This window comes from Anser cygnoides, chromosome 5 (assembly GCF_040182565.1).
Source record: "Anser cygnoides isolate HZ-2024a breed goose chromosome 5, Taihu_goose_T2T_genome, whole genome shotgun sequence".
NCBI lineage: Eukaryota > Metazoa > Chordata > Aves > Anseriformes > Anatidae > Anser > Anser cygnoides.
Window position 1 is genome coordinate 49,199,284 of NC_089877.1, and position 13,606 is coordinate 49,212,889.

A 13,606-nucleotide genomic window follows, 5' to 3' on the forward strand; every position below is an offset into this window, starting at 1 on the left:
AGGGCCGCTCGCCGCAGTCACCCTCACACAGAGCGCGCCGGGGAGGGGAGAAAAAGGCCCCGCTCCGGCGGAGGGATACAGCGCTCCATATATAGCGGCACGGCGCAGCCTCGCACCCCCAGCACTCCTCGCCGCCGCCGCGCCGGGCAGCAGCAGCAGCTGCAGGAGGAGCAGTAGCGGGAGGCAGCAGCAGCAGCAGGAGGCAGCAGCCGCCGCCGCTCGTGGTCGCGCAGTTCGTGCCGCCGCCGCCGCGCCATGGTAGGTAGCGCGGCCGCCCGCAGCACCGGGGGCTGGCTGAGGAGAGGGGCGGCCGAGCCGGGCTGTCCCCGGGGAGGGCTGCGGCGCGGGGGCGGTGGGAGGCCGCAGAGCTAACGGCCGTGCCGGGCACCCCTTCCCTCTCTTCCCTTCCCCCCCCCCCTTCCCTTCTCCCTCCCGCCGCTTCCTTCTCCCCCGCGGCGCCGCCCGCCCCGCCTCGCCCTCCGGAAAGGGCCGGGAGCCGCTCCCCGGGGCCGCGGCTCTGCCCCGCTGCGCCCCGGCCGCAGTGCGCACCGAGCCGGGGGGGGGGGGGGAGACCGCGCTGCGGCTGCTGCGCCCTCAGCCCCCCCCTCCCCCCCCATTCCTCCCCGGTACCGTCCCCAAAAACGCAGCCGGGCTGCCCGCATTACATCATGTCTCCTCCTCTTCCTCCCTGCCTCCCGCCGCCTGGCCCCCGGCCGCGGGGGTTGGGGGGGCAGCCGAGCCTCTCTCCCCCCACCCCCCTCCAGCCCCCGGGGGTAGGGGATGGGGGGTGGGGGGGATAGGGGAAGGGGATGGGGGTTGGGGCAGGGGGAGCCGCTGCCTTCCCCGCCCGGGGGAGGGAGGGGAGGGGAAGGGGAGGGGAAGGAAGCGGGGCCGCAGTGCAGCACTGACCGCCGGGCAGGGCGCCTGTTGCGCCCGCCGCTGCCCGCCTGCCCCCACAGCCCCGGGGATGGCAGCCTGGGGCTGGGGGGCTTCGGGGGCAGCCCCCCGCCGAGGAGGGAAGGGTTGGGATTTCTTTTTTTTAATTATTTTTTTTTTTTGGAGGGGGGGAGCAGGCTGCCCTCCAATCGCTTTCTGGCCATCTGGGTGTCGCTCCGTGCTGCCTGTCGGTCTCCCCTCCCCGCCGGGGCAGGCTGACACCACCGGGACACGGTTTGGTGGCGGGCCGGGGTGGCAGCCCCAGCCCCAGGCACCTTTGTCCCCCAGCACAGCGCTGGCGGCCGCCTGCGGCGAGCCGAGCCCCGAGGACAGCCCCGGCGCTGCCGTGTCTTGGTGTGACGCCGCTTTTCGGAGGCATCCGGAGCCCCGAGACACGGGGCAGAAAGCTGGTGCTGCTGGTTGGGGTTTTTGCCGAGGCGTGGCACCGTTTCCTGTTCTGCAGGGCATTTGGTCTGTTATGTAAATTGCTGAGATGATTTTTAAGGGAAGCCTTATCTTTGGTGGAAAATCGCGAAAAGAGTGGGAGGTCAAGCTGGATTTTTGAAGACGTTTTCTACAGTCGTTTAGCGTGACGTAAGAAATGTGAATTTGGTTTTTAACTGCAAGCATATTTCCACTATTTTCTTACCCTGCCATACATGTGGGGAGCTGTTTAATCACTACTCACAGACATAAAACACTGAAGTCGGCACCTAAATACTGATGATGTCTGTGTGTCACTTAACACATCCGGCAAGCTTCCAACCCTGTTGTTCACCTGTGCGGGGCTTGACAGATCATGCAGCCTGTTAATTCTCCATTGCATTTGTTGCCCTTTGCTGTAGTTACCTGGCTTTTATGCTCGAGATTAATGGTATTTTAGGACAAAAGGGTTGCAAGATGCCTGCTTTCTTTGACCAGCAGCATTATTTTTTTTTGTATTGGTAAAAGCTTTTCAATAAAAGAAGCCTTACAGGAGCTAGTACTTTGTTTTCAAATATTCATGTCTAGGTAACTAAAATTCAGTTTTAGGCTTGTTTTTATTTTAATGATGAGAGAAATGAATGATTTCTGTGAAGAACCAGCTATCTTAGTCTGATCAGTGGAGGTTTTTGCGATGCCCTATCTGTACAGAAAGGGGAGACTTCTGGAAGGATGCAGTCAGCACAGCTGAGCTCTGGAGGAGCGCGTTCAGTTGCCCGCTGCGCAGTGCACCTCTGGATGCAGCACTGGCCTCCTGATGTGCAGAAGGTCACAGGCGAGCGCTTTAAATCTTGGCGTTAGAAGGATGTGCACTGTGGTTTGTGCCTCAGTGGGAGGCATCTTAGGGTGCTTGGCTGAATGGAGGGATAACGTGACAAACTGGTGTTTTCGTGTTGTCGGATGGTGAAAATCTCTGATACTGAGCAGCATTTCCTCCTATTACAGCACGGTTCTGTCTGTTAAGCTTACTGTAGGCTGCTGCTTGGGCTGCCGTAGTGTTAGATCACTAGGTGGCACACTTGCCGTTAGCCCACTGATGTGCAAATAGCCCCACGCTTGAGTAGGGTCACTGTACTTCTGGAAGTGACATCTGATGTGATGCAAGACTCTAAGCATGTCATTAAGGATTTCATGCTCTTCTGATCAATTACAAGGAGCCTGCCTTGTGTCCTTTGCCCGACGAAATCGGGTTCTTCAAGGCAAAGGATGGCACATAGTTCTGAGTGGGCAGTTCTGGAACATGCTAGTTCTTACGCTTTTGGGAATGGCTGCATTGTGTAGGTGAGTGGAATCCCTTCTTGCAGAGGGAGAATTCCAGGGGTTGCAAGTGCCTCTGTAATGGTAATAATAAATCTTCACTGAAGTTTGAGGGAAGGGCCTCGTGGCTTGACACAGCTAGAGGTAAACATTATTCTAAAATATTCTATTCTTCGTGTAGGCTGATCAGCTGACTGAAGAACAGATTGCTGGTAAGTGTCTTAATGATACATACTTTTTGGCTAATTCCTTGTGACTGAAAGAAAATATCTCAAACATAATGGGATCATCTTTTTTTCTACAATTTCAAATCTGTACTAACAATTCCCTTAACAACAAAAAAAAAGCACTCCCTTTTAAAAAGTTCTGGAAGATTATTGGTATGTTCTGTTTCAATGTGGACTGCAGATTATTTGAGCCAAGTGTTTCTACATTTCTTGCAAACAAGTAATTGCGAGAATTTTCAGTGAACTTCTTGGAGCCAAGGCAGAACTATTCAAGGCAGAATATTCTTTTTTTCAGGTGAAGATAAACTTGAAATGAAATAGCAAAAAATAAACCTACTACTGATTTATTACCAGTTAACACAAGCGTTTTTAAATAACTTCTAACAGTGTCTAACTCAAACTGGTTGAGAGAGTAGTATTTGACCTTGTGGAGACCAGTCACACCCACTTGAGGGTGACGCTAATTCTTATTGTCTGTTGCCTTGTGTTGCCATTTACCACTTATTTTTATTCCTGTAAGTTTGTTGATGGTGAATGGGTGAACTGTTGGGTTCCCCTGGCTTATCCCAAAGAGCTGCAATTTGTGCTGCAACAGTAATTCAAGCAACAAGATGTTGAAATGCATTCGCATTGTAATATGATGTTAGCACATTGGAACTTAGGTCATGTGGCTGTGCAGATTTTGTTGGTACTGCAATTTTTTATTAATATTTGAAAACACAAATTCTGCCAATACATGGGCAAGTTAAATGTTTCCCAAAATCTTACCAGACGTTTTTCACTGGAATGCGTTTTTGTATGCAGTTTTCTTAGCTGGTGATGTCACTAAACAATGGCACTGTTTCTGCCTCTAGAGTTCAAGGAAGCCTTTTCCCTATTTGACAAGGATGGTGATGGTACTATTACAACAAAAGAACTGGGAACTGTCATGAGGTCGTTGGGTCAAAATCCAACAGAAGCAGAATTGCAGGATATGATCAACGAGGTAGATGCTGATGGTGAGTGTTAGAATGATTTACAACATGAAGAACTATCTTTCTGTGTATGTCATCCACACCTGGGCCTGGTCTATATAAAGATGTTATGACTGTGCTCAAAGCAAAGTTTTTAGAAATATTGGATAGAAATTATACTTGGGGGCATCTGTTATTTTGCTTGTTCTCCGCACAGCAAAGATGCTAGCTGTCTAAGTGAGACTCTTAAAGTAAAAAGATGGGCAGAGACAAAGTTATGCTGTTTGCCTTTAATATTTTATGGATTCCAGGCTTCCTATTGCTATTCAGTTTATCCTGACCTGCATTTAACCTGTTTCTACCTAGCTTTTCCATGCATGTTTTGTCAGCCCTTGCTGTTCTTAATAGCTGTATTAATGTTTGGTTCTGTTTAAGGTTGAATACGTGATTACAATGGAATAATGCTAAACTCAAGAGTTGGAAGCGCAACATGGAGAGTGTGGATAGTCTAATGTAGGGTGTTAGATTACTGGTAGATAGGGGGAGCAGTTGGAGGCTGTCACCTGGAAAAGCAGGAAAGCCTTCTTGTATCAAAGTTGACCAGAATGGTTCATGTGGATGCCAGAAAGGATGTATGCAGTTTTTCTCTGGGACTCTGCTCAGGCTAGCAGTTACAGAAAGGAAAAGCTTACTGTGTTTGGTGGTGTCAAGGTTTTGATCTCTTATGTTGGTGGATAGTGACTTTTCTGTGATATTCTGAAGAATGAAAAGTATATTGGCAAGGCTGTGGATTATCAGTTTGTTAACCAAAATTACTTTCCTGAAAGTGTAAGTTAAACTTAATTGCCAACTCTTTTGGATGCAGGTACTGAACCTTCTTGATACTCAGGGTTTGCAGTGCTATGTAGAGGTGGTGTATAGTGGCTTCTCCAGGCTGTTCTGCAGTGTTCATAGAATCATAGAATGGTTTGGGTTGGAAGGGACCTTAAAGATCATCTGGTTCCAACCCCCCTGCCATGGGCAGGGACACCTCCCACCAGACCAGGTTGCTCGAAGCCCCATCCAACCTGGCCTTGAACACCTCCAGGGATGGAGCATCCTCTTCCCTGGGCAACAGCTTCTCTGGGCAACCTCTTCCAGTGCCTCACCACCCTCAGAGTGAAGAATTTATTCCTTTATATCTAATACAAATCTGCTTTCATTCAGTTTAATCTACCAGTGCAACATGGCTTTAAAATTGAAAGTAGGGTGAGGACTTCAGATACGTACGCCTTGCCCATATGTTTAAAGTTGCTTCACAGCAGAGTGCTTTGCTAATATTCTGCATGCTCATTGAGAATTTTCTGAAGTTGTGTATAAGACCTGTGTTCTGACTTAGCTGGTAGATGAAGCTGGCCATGATAAATAGCTCCATATGTCTTAATCTGGAATCCCTAAACTGCAAAGGTTTTCATAACAAAGCAGTTAAATGAATGCAGTTTAAATTTATCCAATGAGTTTTGCATGTTTCCCTTGGGCAACAGGTAGATCTTAGTTACGTGGTGAACTGCTTAATGCTTTGCTTTGGCATGTAGGGATGGATCATGACTATGCTAACCTACTTGGTGTAGCTTGAAAGAACTTTGTTTCTTTACCATACTCATCTGTTCCTTATTATTTATCAGCCTTGAGCAGCCTCAAGTTTGAGTCTTTACTTTGAACTGGAACTTAATCTTAGGGATGAGGCCTGAACACTGGTGGGGATTTTCAGTTTTGCAGTGCAAAATACTTGCTATAGTTATCAGAAATAACAAGTTTTTCTAATGTCAGTTGTTTGCAGATACTTGTTGGGCCTTAAAATTGTGTATTACTTCTGTGGTATACAACATAGGCTGATAAAGTTGATTTTGAACAAGGAAACAAGTATTTATGAACAGTGAAGAACTTTCTTAAATTTTAGATGTCATGGAGTAGTAGTGCTAGCTTTAATATACTTGCTTCTGGAATCTCCCACATTATTTGGGAGATTGTAAACAAGCTAAATGATTAATTTTGGAGATACTTTTTAAGTAAAAGTGAACCTTATCGAACCGTATCTGTTAAAATATCAGTCTGATATTCCAAGGTTATGTGCAAGTTGGGTGGGCAATGGTATGGCTTTCTTTGGAAAGAAAGCAGCAGTTGACTTTGTGCTGAAACACTGGGGTGGAAGTGGCTGTTGCACACTAAAAGCAAAAAAACAAAGGTAACAATTTAAGGAAAACATCAGGTTCTTCTATAGGAATAGTTCAGAGTACCTGTCAGTCTGATTCTTGTCACTGGCTAAATTAAATGCCAGATTTTTTTTGCATTAAAAGCAAGCACGGGAGTTTAATTTTTGGAAGTTTGTTTTCATTAAGGCAACGGCACTATCGACTTTCCTGAATTCTTAACCATGATGGCCAGAAAAATGAAGGACACAGACAGCGAGGAAGAAATCCGTGAGGCATTCCGAGTCTTTGACAAGGTATTCCTAGATCTTCAAATATTCTTTAGAAGAAGTAATGATGCTTTGCTCTTTCTCAGTGTTCTCTCATCTTGTCTGAAAGGAAAAACCTCGTAGTAGAGGCAGGAGAATTTGTAGCAGAGCAGGCTGGTTGTATCTACTTACACAGCAGTGCTAAACTTGAGGCTTTTCCAGGAAGAAAACTTTCTGGCCTTTTAAGAGCAAAGTTGAGCAGAGCTTGATGCTTGGGGGGGTGAAGGGGTCTTGTATTTTTGTAATCTTCTCTACCTTTTGATTTTGGGGAATTGCAGAAACGTTAACATGGGTGTGCAAGATATTAAAGCTTTTGAAGCTAAGATGTCACCAGTATTTACAGGCACAAGGAGTGCCTGTAATAGACAAGGCGGCATGTTGTCTTAAAGATGCAGGCTTTGCAGTTACTTTCAGGAAAACTTAAGCTCAACTCCCACCTTCATTAAAGATAACCTGGGCGTACATGATAAAAGTTCTGACAAGCTGTTTTTAGAACAGGGGTTCCCCTCTTTGGATTGTTTGGGTATGACAGTTACTACAAGAGAATTGTGCTGTGCAGTGGCTGATACAGCTGATAAGCTAATGCATATGTGTGCATGGAAGGTCTCTTTCCCGTTTTTGTGGAAAAAGAGCCAGTCTCTGTTCCTTTGCTGGAAGGTGTTCTAGAGCAGATGTTTGATTGTTTACTTAGTACTTCCCCAGGTTTATTTCTGCAGACTAGGTTGGTGAGTGGTGGCAGATGTGACACCACCTAAGCTCCTGCTCTCAGTGTGTTTTTCATGTAGACAGAAGACAATTCCTGAAATGGCTGGATACATGCTCTAAGTTTTGGTATAACTAATGGAATGCTGACTTAGAATTGTCATTCTTTTTGCCACTGTTCTTGTCACAACTGCTTATGAGTTGCATTAAAATGTTTTCTTTGAAGGTGTGATTTGTTCTAGATCTTATATAAGAAGCCTAACTTAGCTGCCCACAGTCTGATTATAGAAGCAGTGTTTTCATGGAATAGAAAGCTGACTATGCTTGCTGGTGGGGAAACTAGCCTTCTGGTTGCTTAGGCAGCAGAGAAACTAAAGCACTTTTTCTAACAATCTTTCAAAAATAAGCATTAAATCACCTTAAAACAGCTGCAAATCCAGCATGCAGTTGTTCTTACAGTACAATAATTAGAGAAGGCTTTGTTGGGAAGCATGCTTCATAAGGTGATGGGACTGATCCACACTGTAGCAGTATGCAGGATCTGTATGTCTGTCCTATGTGCTATAAGGCTAGTTTAAGAACAGTCTGTAGAAACCTAGATATAGTTTCAGAGTAGATCAGTGTCAGGATTGTTGATCATAATCTTGTGAAATTTTCCCCACAGGATGGCAATGGTTATATCAGTGCGGCAGAGCTACGTCATGTTATGACAAACTTAGGAGAAAAGCTAACAGATGAAGAAGTAGACGAAATGATCAGAGAAGCAGACATTGATGGGGATGGGCAAGTCAACTATGAAGGTAAAAAAGCTTATCTTGACTCATTACTCAGATTTAGTGAAGGTGTACTGAATAGGCCATTATTTTCTAGTATTTGGAGATGAACAGTTTATTCAGTTGTCCACTTCTGTGGAGGAAAAACTAACTTCCACTGCATCTAATGTTTTTTTATGCCAAGTATGTTTAAGATTTATGATAGTTGAAAATACTCTGGAGACAATAAATCAGTGACCTTTTGTCTTTTCAGAATTCGTACAGATGATGACTGCAAAGTGAAGAGACCTCCTTTACACCTTTTTTCCTCTAGAAGAATCAAATTGAATCTTTTACTTACCTCTTGCAAAAAAATGTTCATTTATTCATTCTGTTTCTGTATAGCAAAACTGAATGTCAAAATACCTTCTGTCCACAAACTGCATGTAATGGTTGGTGGTCCTGTCCCCAAAAGATCAAGTTAAACATCAGTTTTACAATATAAATAATTGTACTACCTTGAAAATAAAAAAAAAAAGGAAGCACTTAGTGAACTCAAAAGTTCCATTTGCTAATGACTATTACACTGTTTGGGCTGGCCAGTTTTTCATGCATGCAGCTTGACAATTGAGCACAGTCAGACATTTGTATAAAAAGGAAAAAAACAACCTAAAAGATCCACTCTTTTGTTCAATGGTGGATTCTAGATCAATTTGTAGTATAAATTGTCATAGCTGGTTTACTTTAAAATTGGTTTATACCTCAGGATGGTATGCAGCAAAAATGGTTGAAGGATGCAAAACTTAGAGAAAATGCCCTAAAGGTTGAATGGTTCTCCTGTACGTAGCAGTGTGCTCCAAAAAATACGATGATCTTAACTATGGATGGCATGTCTGTGTTAAAATATTGGTTTAACATTGTCTGCATTGCACTATAGTGAAACGGGTGTCGGGCTGTTACCGTTCACAAAATTTTTAAAAGAAACCTTCACCAAGGGAGCATCTTTGGACTCTCATATTTTTAAAACCTTCTGTACCATGACTTGGAGCTGGCGGAGTAGCCTGTGGACTTCAGCACAACTATCAACATTGCTGTTCAAGACATTACAATTTATGTCCATTCCAAGTTGTAAATGCTAGTCTTTTTTCCAATAAAAGACCATTAACTTAAAGGTGGTGTTAAATGCTTTGTAAAGCTAAAATATATATATAATTGAGATAATAAACCAAAAAAGCAGTAGGAGGGAAGCGTTTCTATGAATGACTTGCTGCTAAATTATAATGCACATGTATGCAATAAGTTATCCCCTATCTTTTCGAGATGGCAAGAACTGACCTCCTGTAACCCAAGACCTTTGCTATAAATAAATGAACTTGTGCTTGCCTTTCATATTACGACAATGTTAATTTAGTTGGTCTCAAAGTCGTGTAATGCTGACTCGTCAACTATCAGCAGAGAAGTAACACCTCATTTCACTAAAGTGGAGAGCTCTCAGCATGCATGTCGATACTGGGGGAACATGGATAGATTGCTATGTTTTTTTTGACAGGTTATAGAAACCAGTTGGAGCACTTAAACAGCATGGACTTCATAGATATCTATGATTCTCAAACATGCCAAAAATGCATTTCTCTACCCACAGAAAGAAATGGACATTTCTCTTACAATGTTTAAAATAACAAAAGCCTTTTTGGAAACTGGGGCTATTATGTCTTGACTATCTTCTCAAACACTTGCATGAATTTTATGGGGTGGAGAAGAGGACTAGGGTTAATTTAAAAACAGTCTTGTTACTTCTGCTTTGCATGCACTAGCAATGCTTAGTCATTCCAGGTCTTTGAGTAAGTGTTCTCTGATCCTTCAGCTTCCCCATGAATGAGTAGCAAAGCAGCTGTGTTCACTCTTCTTTGTTTTGGAAGAATGTTTTTTTTAATAGCAGAGCCTCCATGTGGAAGGCTTTTATGCTTGGGAGGGAGGGACTACAGCTTTGTTACTTGACTGTAAGTCTGTTTCCAAATATAACTGGAGCTGCAAACCTTAATTGCTTAATTGCCTTTGGTTTTGGAGAGTATTGATACTATCTCTTGAGAGAGATGCAGGTCTCCATTCATCCTGTCTAACTGAGGTGCCTGTGTTAAGAACTTGGTTGCTTGAAACGCAGCCTCACTCGGTGGGGCTAAAGAGATGCCTCCAGAAGGCAATCGAGACTATCTGCCTTCAGTGATTTATTTTTTATTTTTTATTCTTGGTTGTTGCTGGGGGGAGCTCTGGGTGACTAGGTACCTGGACACCTTAACCAAGTGCCTGAAAGTTAGATGGGCTGAATCTAGGCAGTTGTTTAGATCTCTAGTTGTAAAGGCTTTTGCTATGGCTGCGTATGCTGTCATAACAAACCGGCTGCTGCGATGAGAATGCCTGACTGCCACTTGAAAGTAGAGCCTTGCATGGCAGCTGCAGACTGCTTCTTTGGCAGTGCCCGAGAGTGGCTGCCCTGAGTCTGTAGACCAGCTTTGAACGAGAATGTACTTGAGACAGGCAAGATAGGAGCAAGGGTTGCTGCTCTGAACTAATTACTTCTGCCTGAGTGTGCAGAGATCTTGTCCAGTAGGTAAATGCTTCTTACCATCTATCTGTCATTCACTCACGGTTGGTAGGGTAGTTCATTTAAGAACAGCTGCTTTTAGCTTATTCAGTGTGCTCTGTGCTTGCTAGCAAAGAGACCTCATTCCTGCAAGAGGTTCTTGGCTTGATTAGAAATTGTCTGGCAGTGTGCAGTGTTGGTATGCCCTGTAACTGAATCTGCCTGGAGGTATCTAATTATTAACTGACTTCAGTACCACATCAACCTCGAGTAAATGTATCCTCTGTACAGGACTTTAGCTCTGTTCCTTTCCGCGTAGTGAGTATCTAGAGAAATGAAACAGTGTCATCAAGGACTTTTTTTTCTTTTTCTTTTTTTTTTGTGGGTGTGTGCGTGTGGCTTTGGCTTTTTCCAAATGTGAAAGTGTGGGCTGGATACACTTGGTGCATGGCTTAGAAACATGGGACTGGAAAGAACTTCCTGGGTCATCAGATCCAGTCCCCTGCTATTGCAGGCAACCGTGTCATATAATCCTTTTAATAAACTGATCAAGCTTAACCACCTGCTTGTAAGTGGCTTGTTTTCATGGAAGTTCTGTAACTCATGTTGCTCTCAACTGATGCAAGTAATATATGAAATATGAAGTTAATCAAAAGGTCCTCCAGCTTAGCTTCAGGTTTATCATTACACTTATTTAACTGACTTTCTCAACCATGTTTTTATTTGCACAACACTCAGGAAAGTGTTGAATATTTACACCCCCTTGTTATGAATAAGAGTTGGTGTGCTTGCTTATTTTTTTTAATGGAAAAGATGGATGTCTGGCTTGTTGAAACTTGTTAGATATGTTAATTGTCAAGGCAAGAAACAATTGAGTTGTATTTGATACATAAATTTAAGGCTAGATTATACATAACCATTTTTAAAATACATCAACTTGCAGTGTAGTTTTATATTTAATACTGAAATTGTACTGCTAAAGTTTAAACTGCTGTTAATCATATTCCTCTTCTGATCATAATGAAAAAATAAAGGGTAAGAAAATGCTTAACATAGATTATTCATTATCATGCTTATTTTATTAATAACTCAGGCACACACATCCTGAAGCGTCTCCAGGTATGGGGCATTTGTTTTGTTTGCTGGGGTGGGATGAAGGGGAGGAGGGGGGTTACTGATGTGATGGAAGACTCATTCCCCCCACACATTTGTCCCACTTCTGCAGCTTCAGAAACACTGATGCTGTCAAGAACTGATGAAGAAGTTAGCCTACACCTTATCAATGCATTAAATGTGTGGGTGCAGGTCTGACCTGTGGGTACTGCACAGTGCCACTGCTGACAGTCCCCGTGCCCTGCACGGCTCGGTGGGAGGGGGAGAGGCTGTACCTTGGTCCCTGTATGGCAGTAAGCATGTGAAGTGGATGCAGGACCCTGTTCCCAGGTGGCACCAAATTAAACTAAAAACAGCCTTGGGGTTTAGAACTAACAGTTGTACAGCTTGCTTTTTCCATACCCTGAAACTAACTAGACCACCTGCCTTACTGCAATCCAATTAGGGTGGGGGGTTTGGTTTTGTTTTGTTTTGTTTTTTAAGGTTCAGTGACTAACTGAAATTTGACGAAGTACTGTGGCAAGACCACGGTGTGTCTTCTAACCATAAACATCTAGTAGTCAAGTGAAGATAGGTGATAAAGGCTGGTGCCATGTATCTCCTGACTGACATTTAGGAGAGCAAACGATAAACATTTAAACAGAACAGGTGCACCCTTAAAATCAGTAAGACAAATGTGTGTGTTATTTGTGGATTTTTACACAACAGGATTGCAATTCCAATATATATTTATATATTTTTAAAATCCAAGCACCAGACTTTGAACTAATTAAGTAGATAATGAATTGTGCATGGATTTGGAGCTCCAAAGAGTCCTGATGTTATTCGCTATAAAAAATTTGTATGAAAGCCCAAGCACTTAAAGGGTTGATGTTATATGCTTCTAAGAACCCCTATCAGCAAGTTTCCCCTATCAAGAAAGCATTCAGAGGTTATCTGTAGTAGTTGATAATTGATTTAAAGTTTGATATTAATAAATCCAGCTCTGGATGAAGTGGCCAAATATCCCCTATATATGACAGAGCTGCTGATTAGGTAGAGGCTAACAGAATTAATTTAATTAATTAATTTCTTAAAGCCCTGGGATGATTAAGCACAGCCGGTACCTAGTACTAAACAAGTGCCCGCGTTGCTCTCCTTCCTGCTGCTAACAGGCAGGACCAGCGCAGAGCCGGCCAGCCTGCCCTGCTCCCATCCCTGCAGCACCGACCAGGAGCCTCTTCTCGCTTCCCCGAGCGCTGCTTTGCTCTGCAGAGGCAAGAACACACTTCAGAAAGCAGCGTGTCCCTTCCTGGCATAAAACTGCTCAAGCCCACCGGGAGACTTGCTGCATACTGCAGCAGGAGGTTAAATTTCACCCAGATCCCTGTGGAGACAGAAGCTGAGTGACACCAGCAATGTATAGTGATGTTAAAAAGAAAAAAAAAAAAAGTCCCCCACTACCTCCCCCAGAGACTAATAAGGAGGTTGCAAGTTACTCTGTCCAGCATCACTAGAGGTGTTGGGCAAAGCTGGCTGTAGCTGGCAATGAGGACTCCAGCCTCGTACACAGGAATTTCTTGCTCTGGTCTTTCACAGAAACGTCATTGGCTGTGAAATCTTGTACAAATCTCAGAAAAGTCACTTTCATCTCAGTTGCCTCAGATGTCAACATGTGGAGAAATACTGAAAGAATTACTCTCAGAACAGCCTTTTCCTGGCAATAATGTGTCTCTTAAGATAATTAATGGTTCAAGTACAATATGAAAACTGAGCTAGTCACCTAAAAATGAATCAAAATATGTTCTGAATAGTTTATTTTATTCCTACATCTCTAAATATGAAGTTTGAAAAAAAGATTCTTGAACAAATGTCCTATTTGCCCTACCAGTTGCAGCATTTAGAATGAACACAATATTCCAATAGGAACCAATTCAATCAACTGAGCAAGACATAAAAAGACATGGGATATCATTCCCCTTTTTGCTAGGCTGCAGTGGGATTGGCAGTAGCGATGCTGACAGCACACCAGTGCCGTAGTTATTCTGATAAATCAGTATGGTGAAAAAAATGGATAGGCCAAGAGAAAAAAAGGAGCATACCTGAGCATGGGCCTGCTTTGTAGT

At 43.7% G+C, this 13,606-nt stretch overlaps 1 protein-coding gene across 1 annotated transcript; it reads left to right on the forward strand.

The window, feature by feature from the left end:
* Nucleotides 1-59: 59 nt before the first annotated feature.
* CALM1 (calmodulin 1) lies at nucleotides 60-11,445 on the forward strand. Its single transcript, XM_066998254.1, has 6 exons — nucleotides 60-258; nucleotides 2,858-2,888; nucleotides 3,758-3,901; nucleotides 6,235-6,341; nucleotides 7,720-7,855; nucleotides 8,082-11,445. The coding sequence occupies exons 1-6, from the start codon at nucleotides 256-258 to the stop codon at nucleotides 8,108-8,110; spliced, it is 450 nt and encodes a 149-aa protein (XP_066854355.1). The 5' UTR covers nucleotides 60-255; the 3' UTR covers nucleotides 8,111-11,445.
* The last annotated feature ends 2,161 nt before the right edge of the window (nucleotides 11,446-13,606 follow it).

Bases quoted from the DNA above. Each gene is read 5' to 3' on its own strand.
- CALM1 (XM_066998254.1), top strand. The intron at 2,889-3,757 runs GTAAGTGTCTTA...TTCTGCCTCTAG, and splicing joins GACTGAAGAACAGATTGCTG to AGTTCAAGGAAGCCTTTTCC. The intron at 3,902-6,234 runs GTGAGTGTTAGA...GTTTTCATTAAG, and splicing joins CAACGAGGTAGATGCTGATG to GCAACGGCACTATCGACTTT.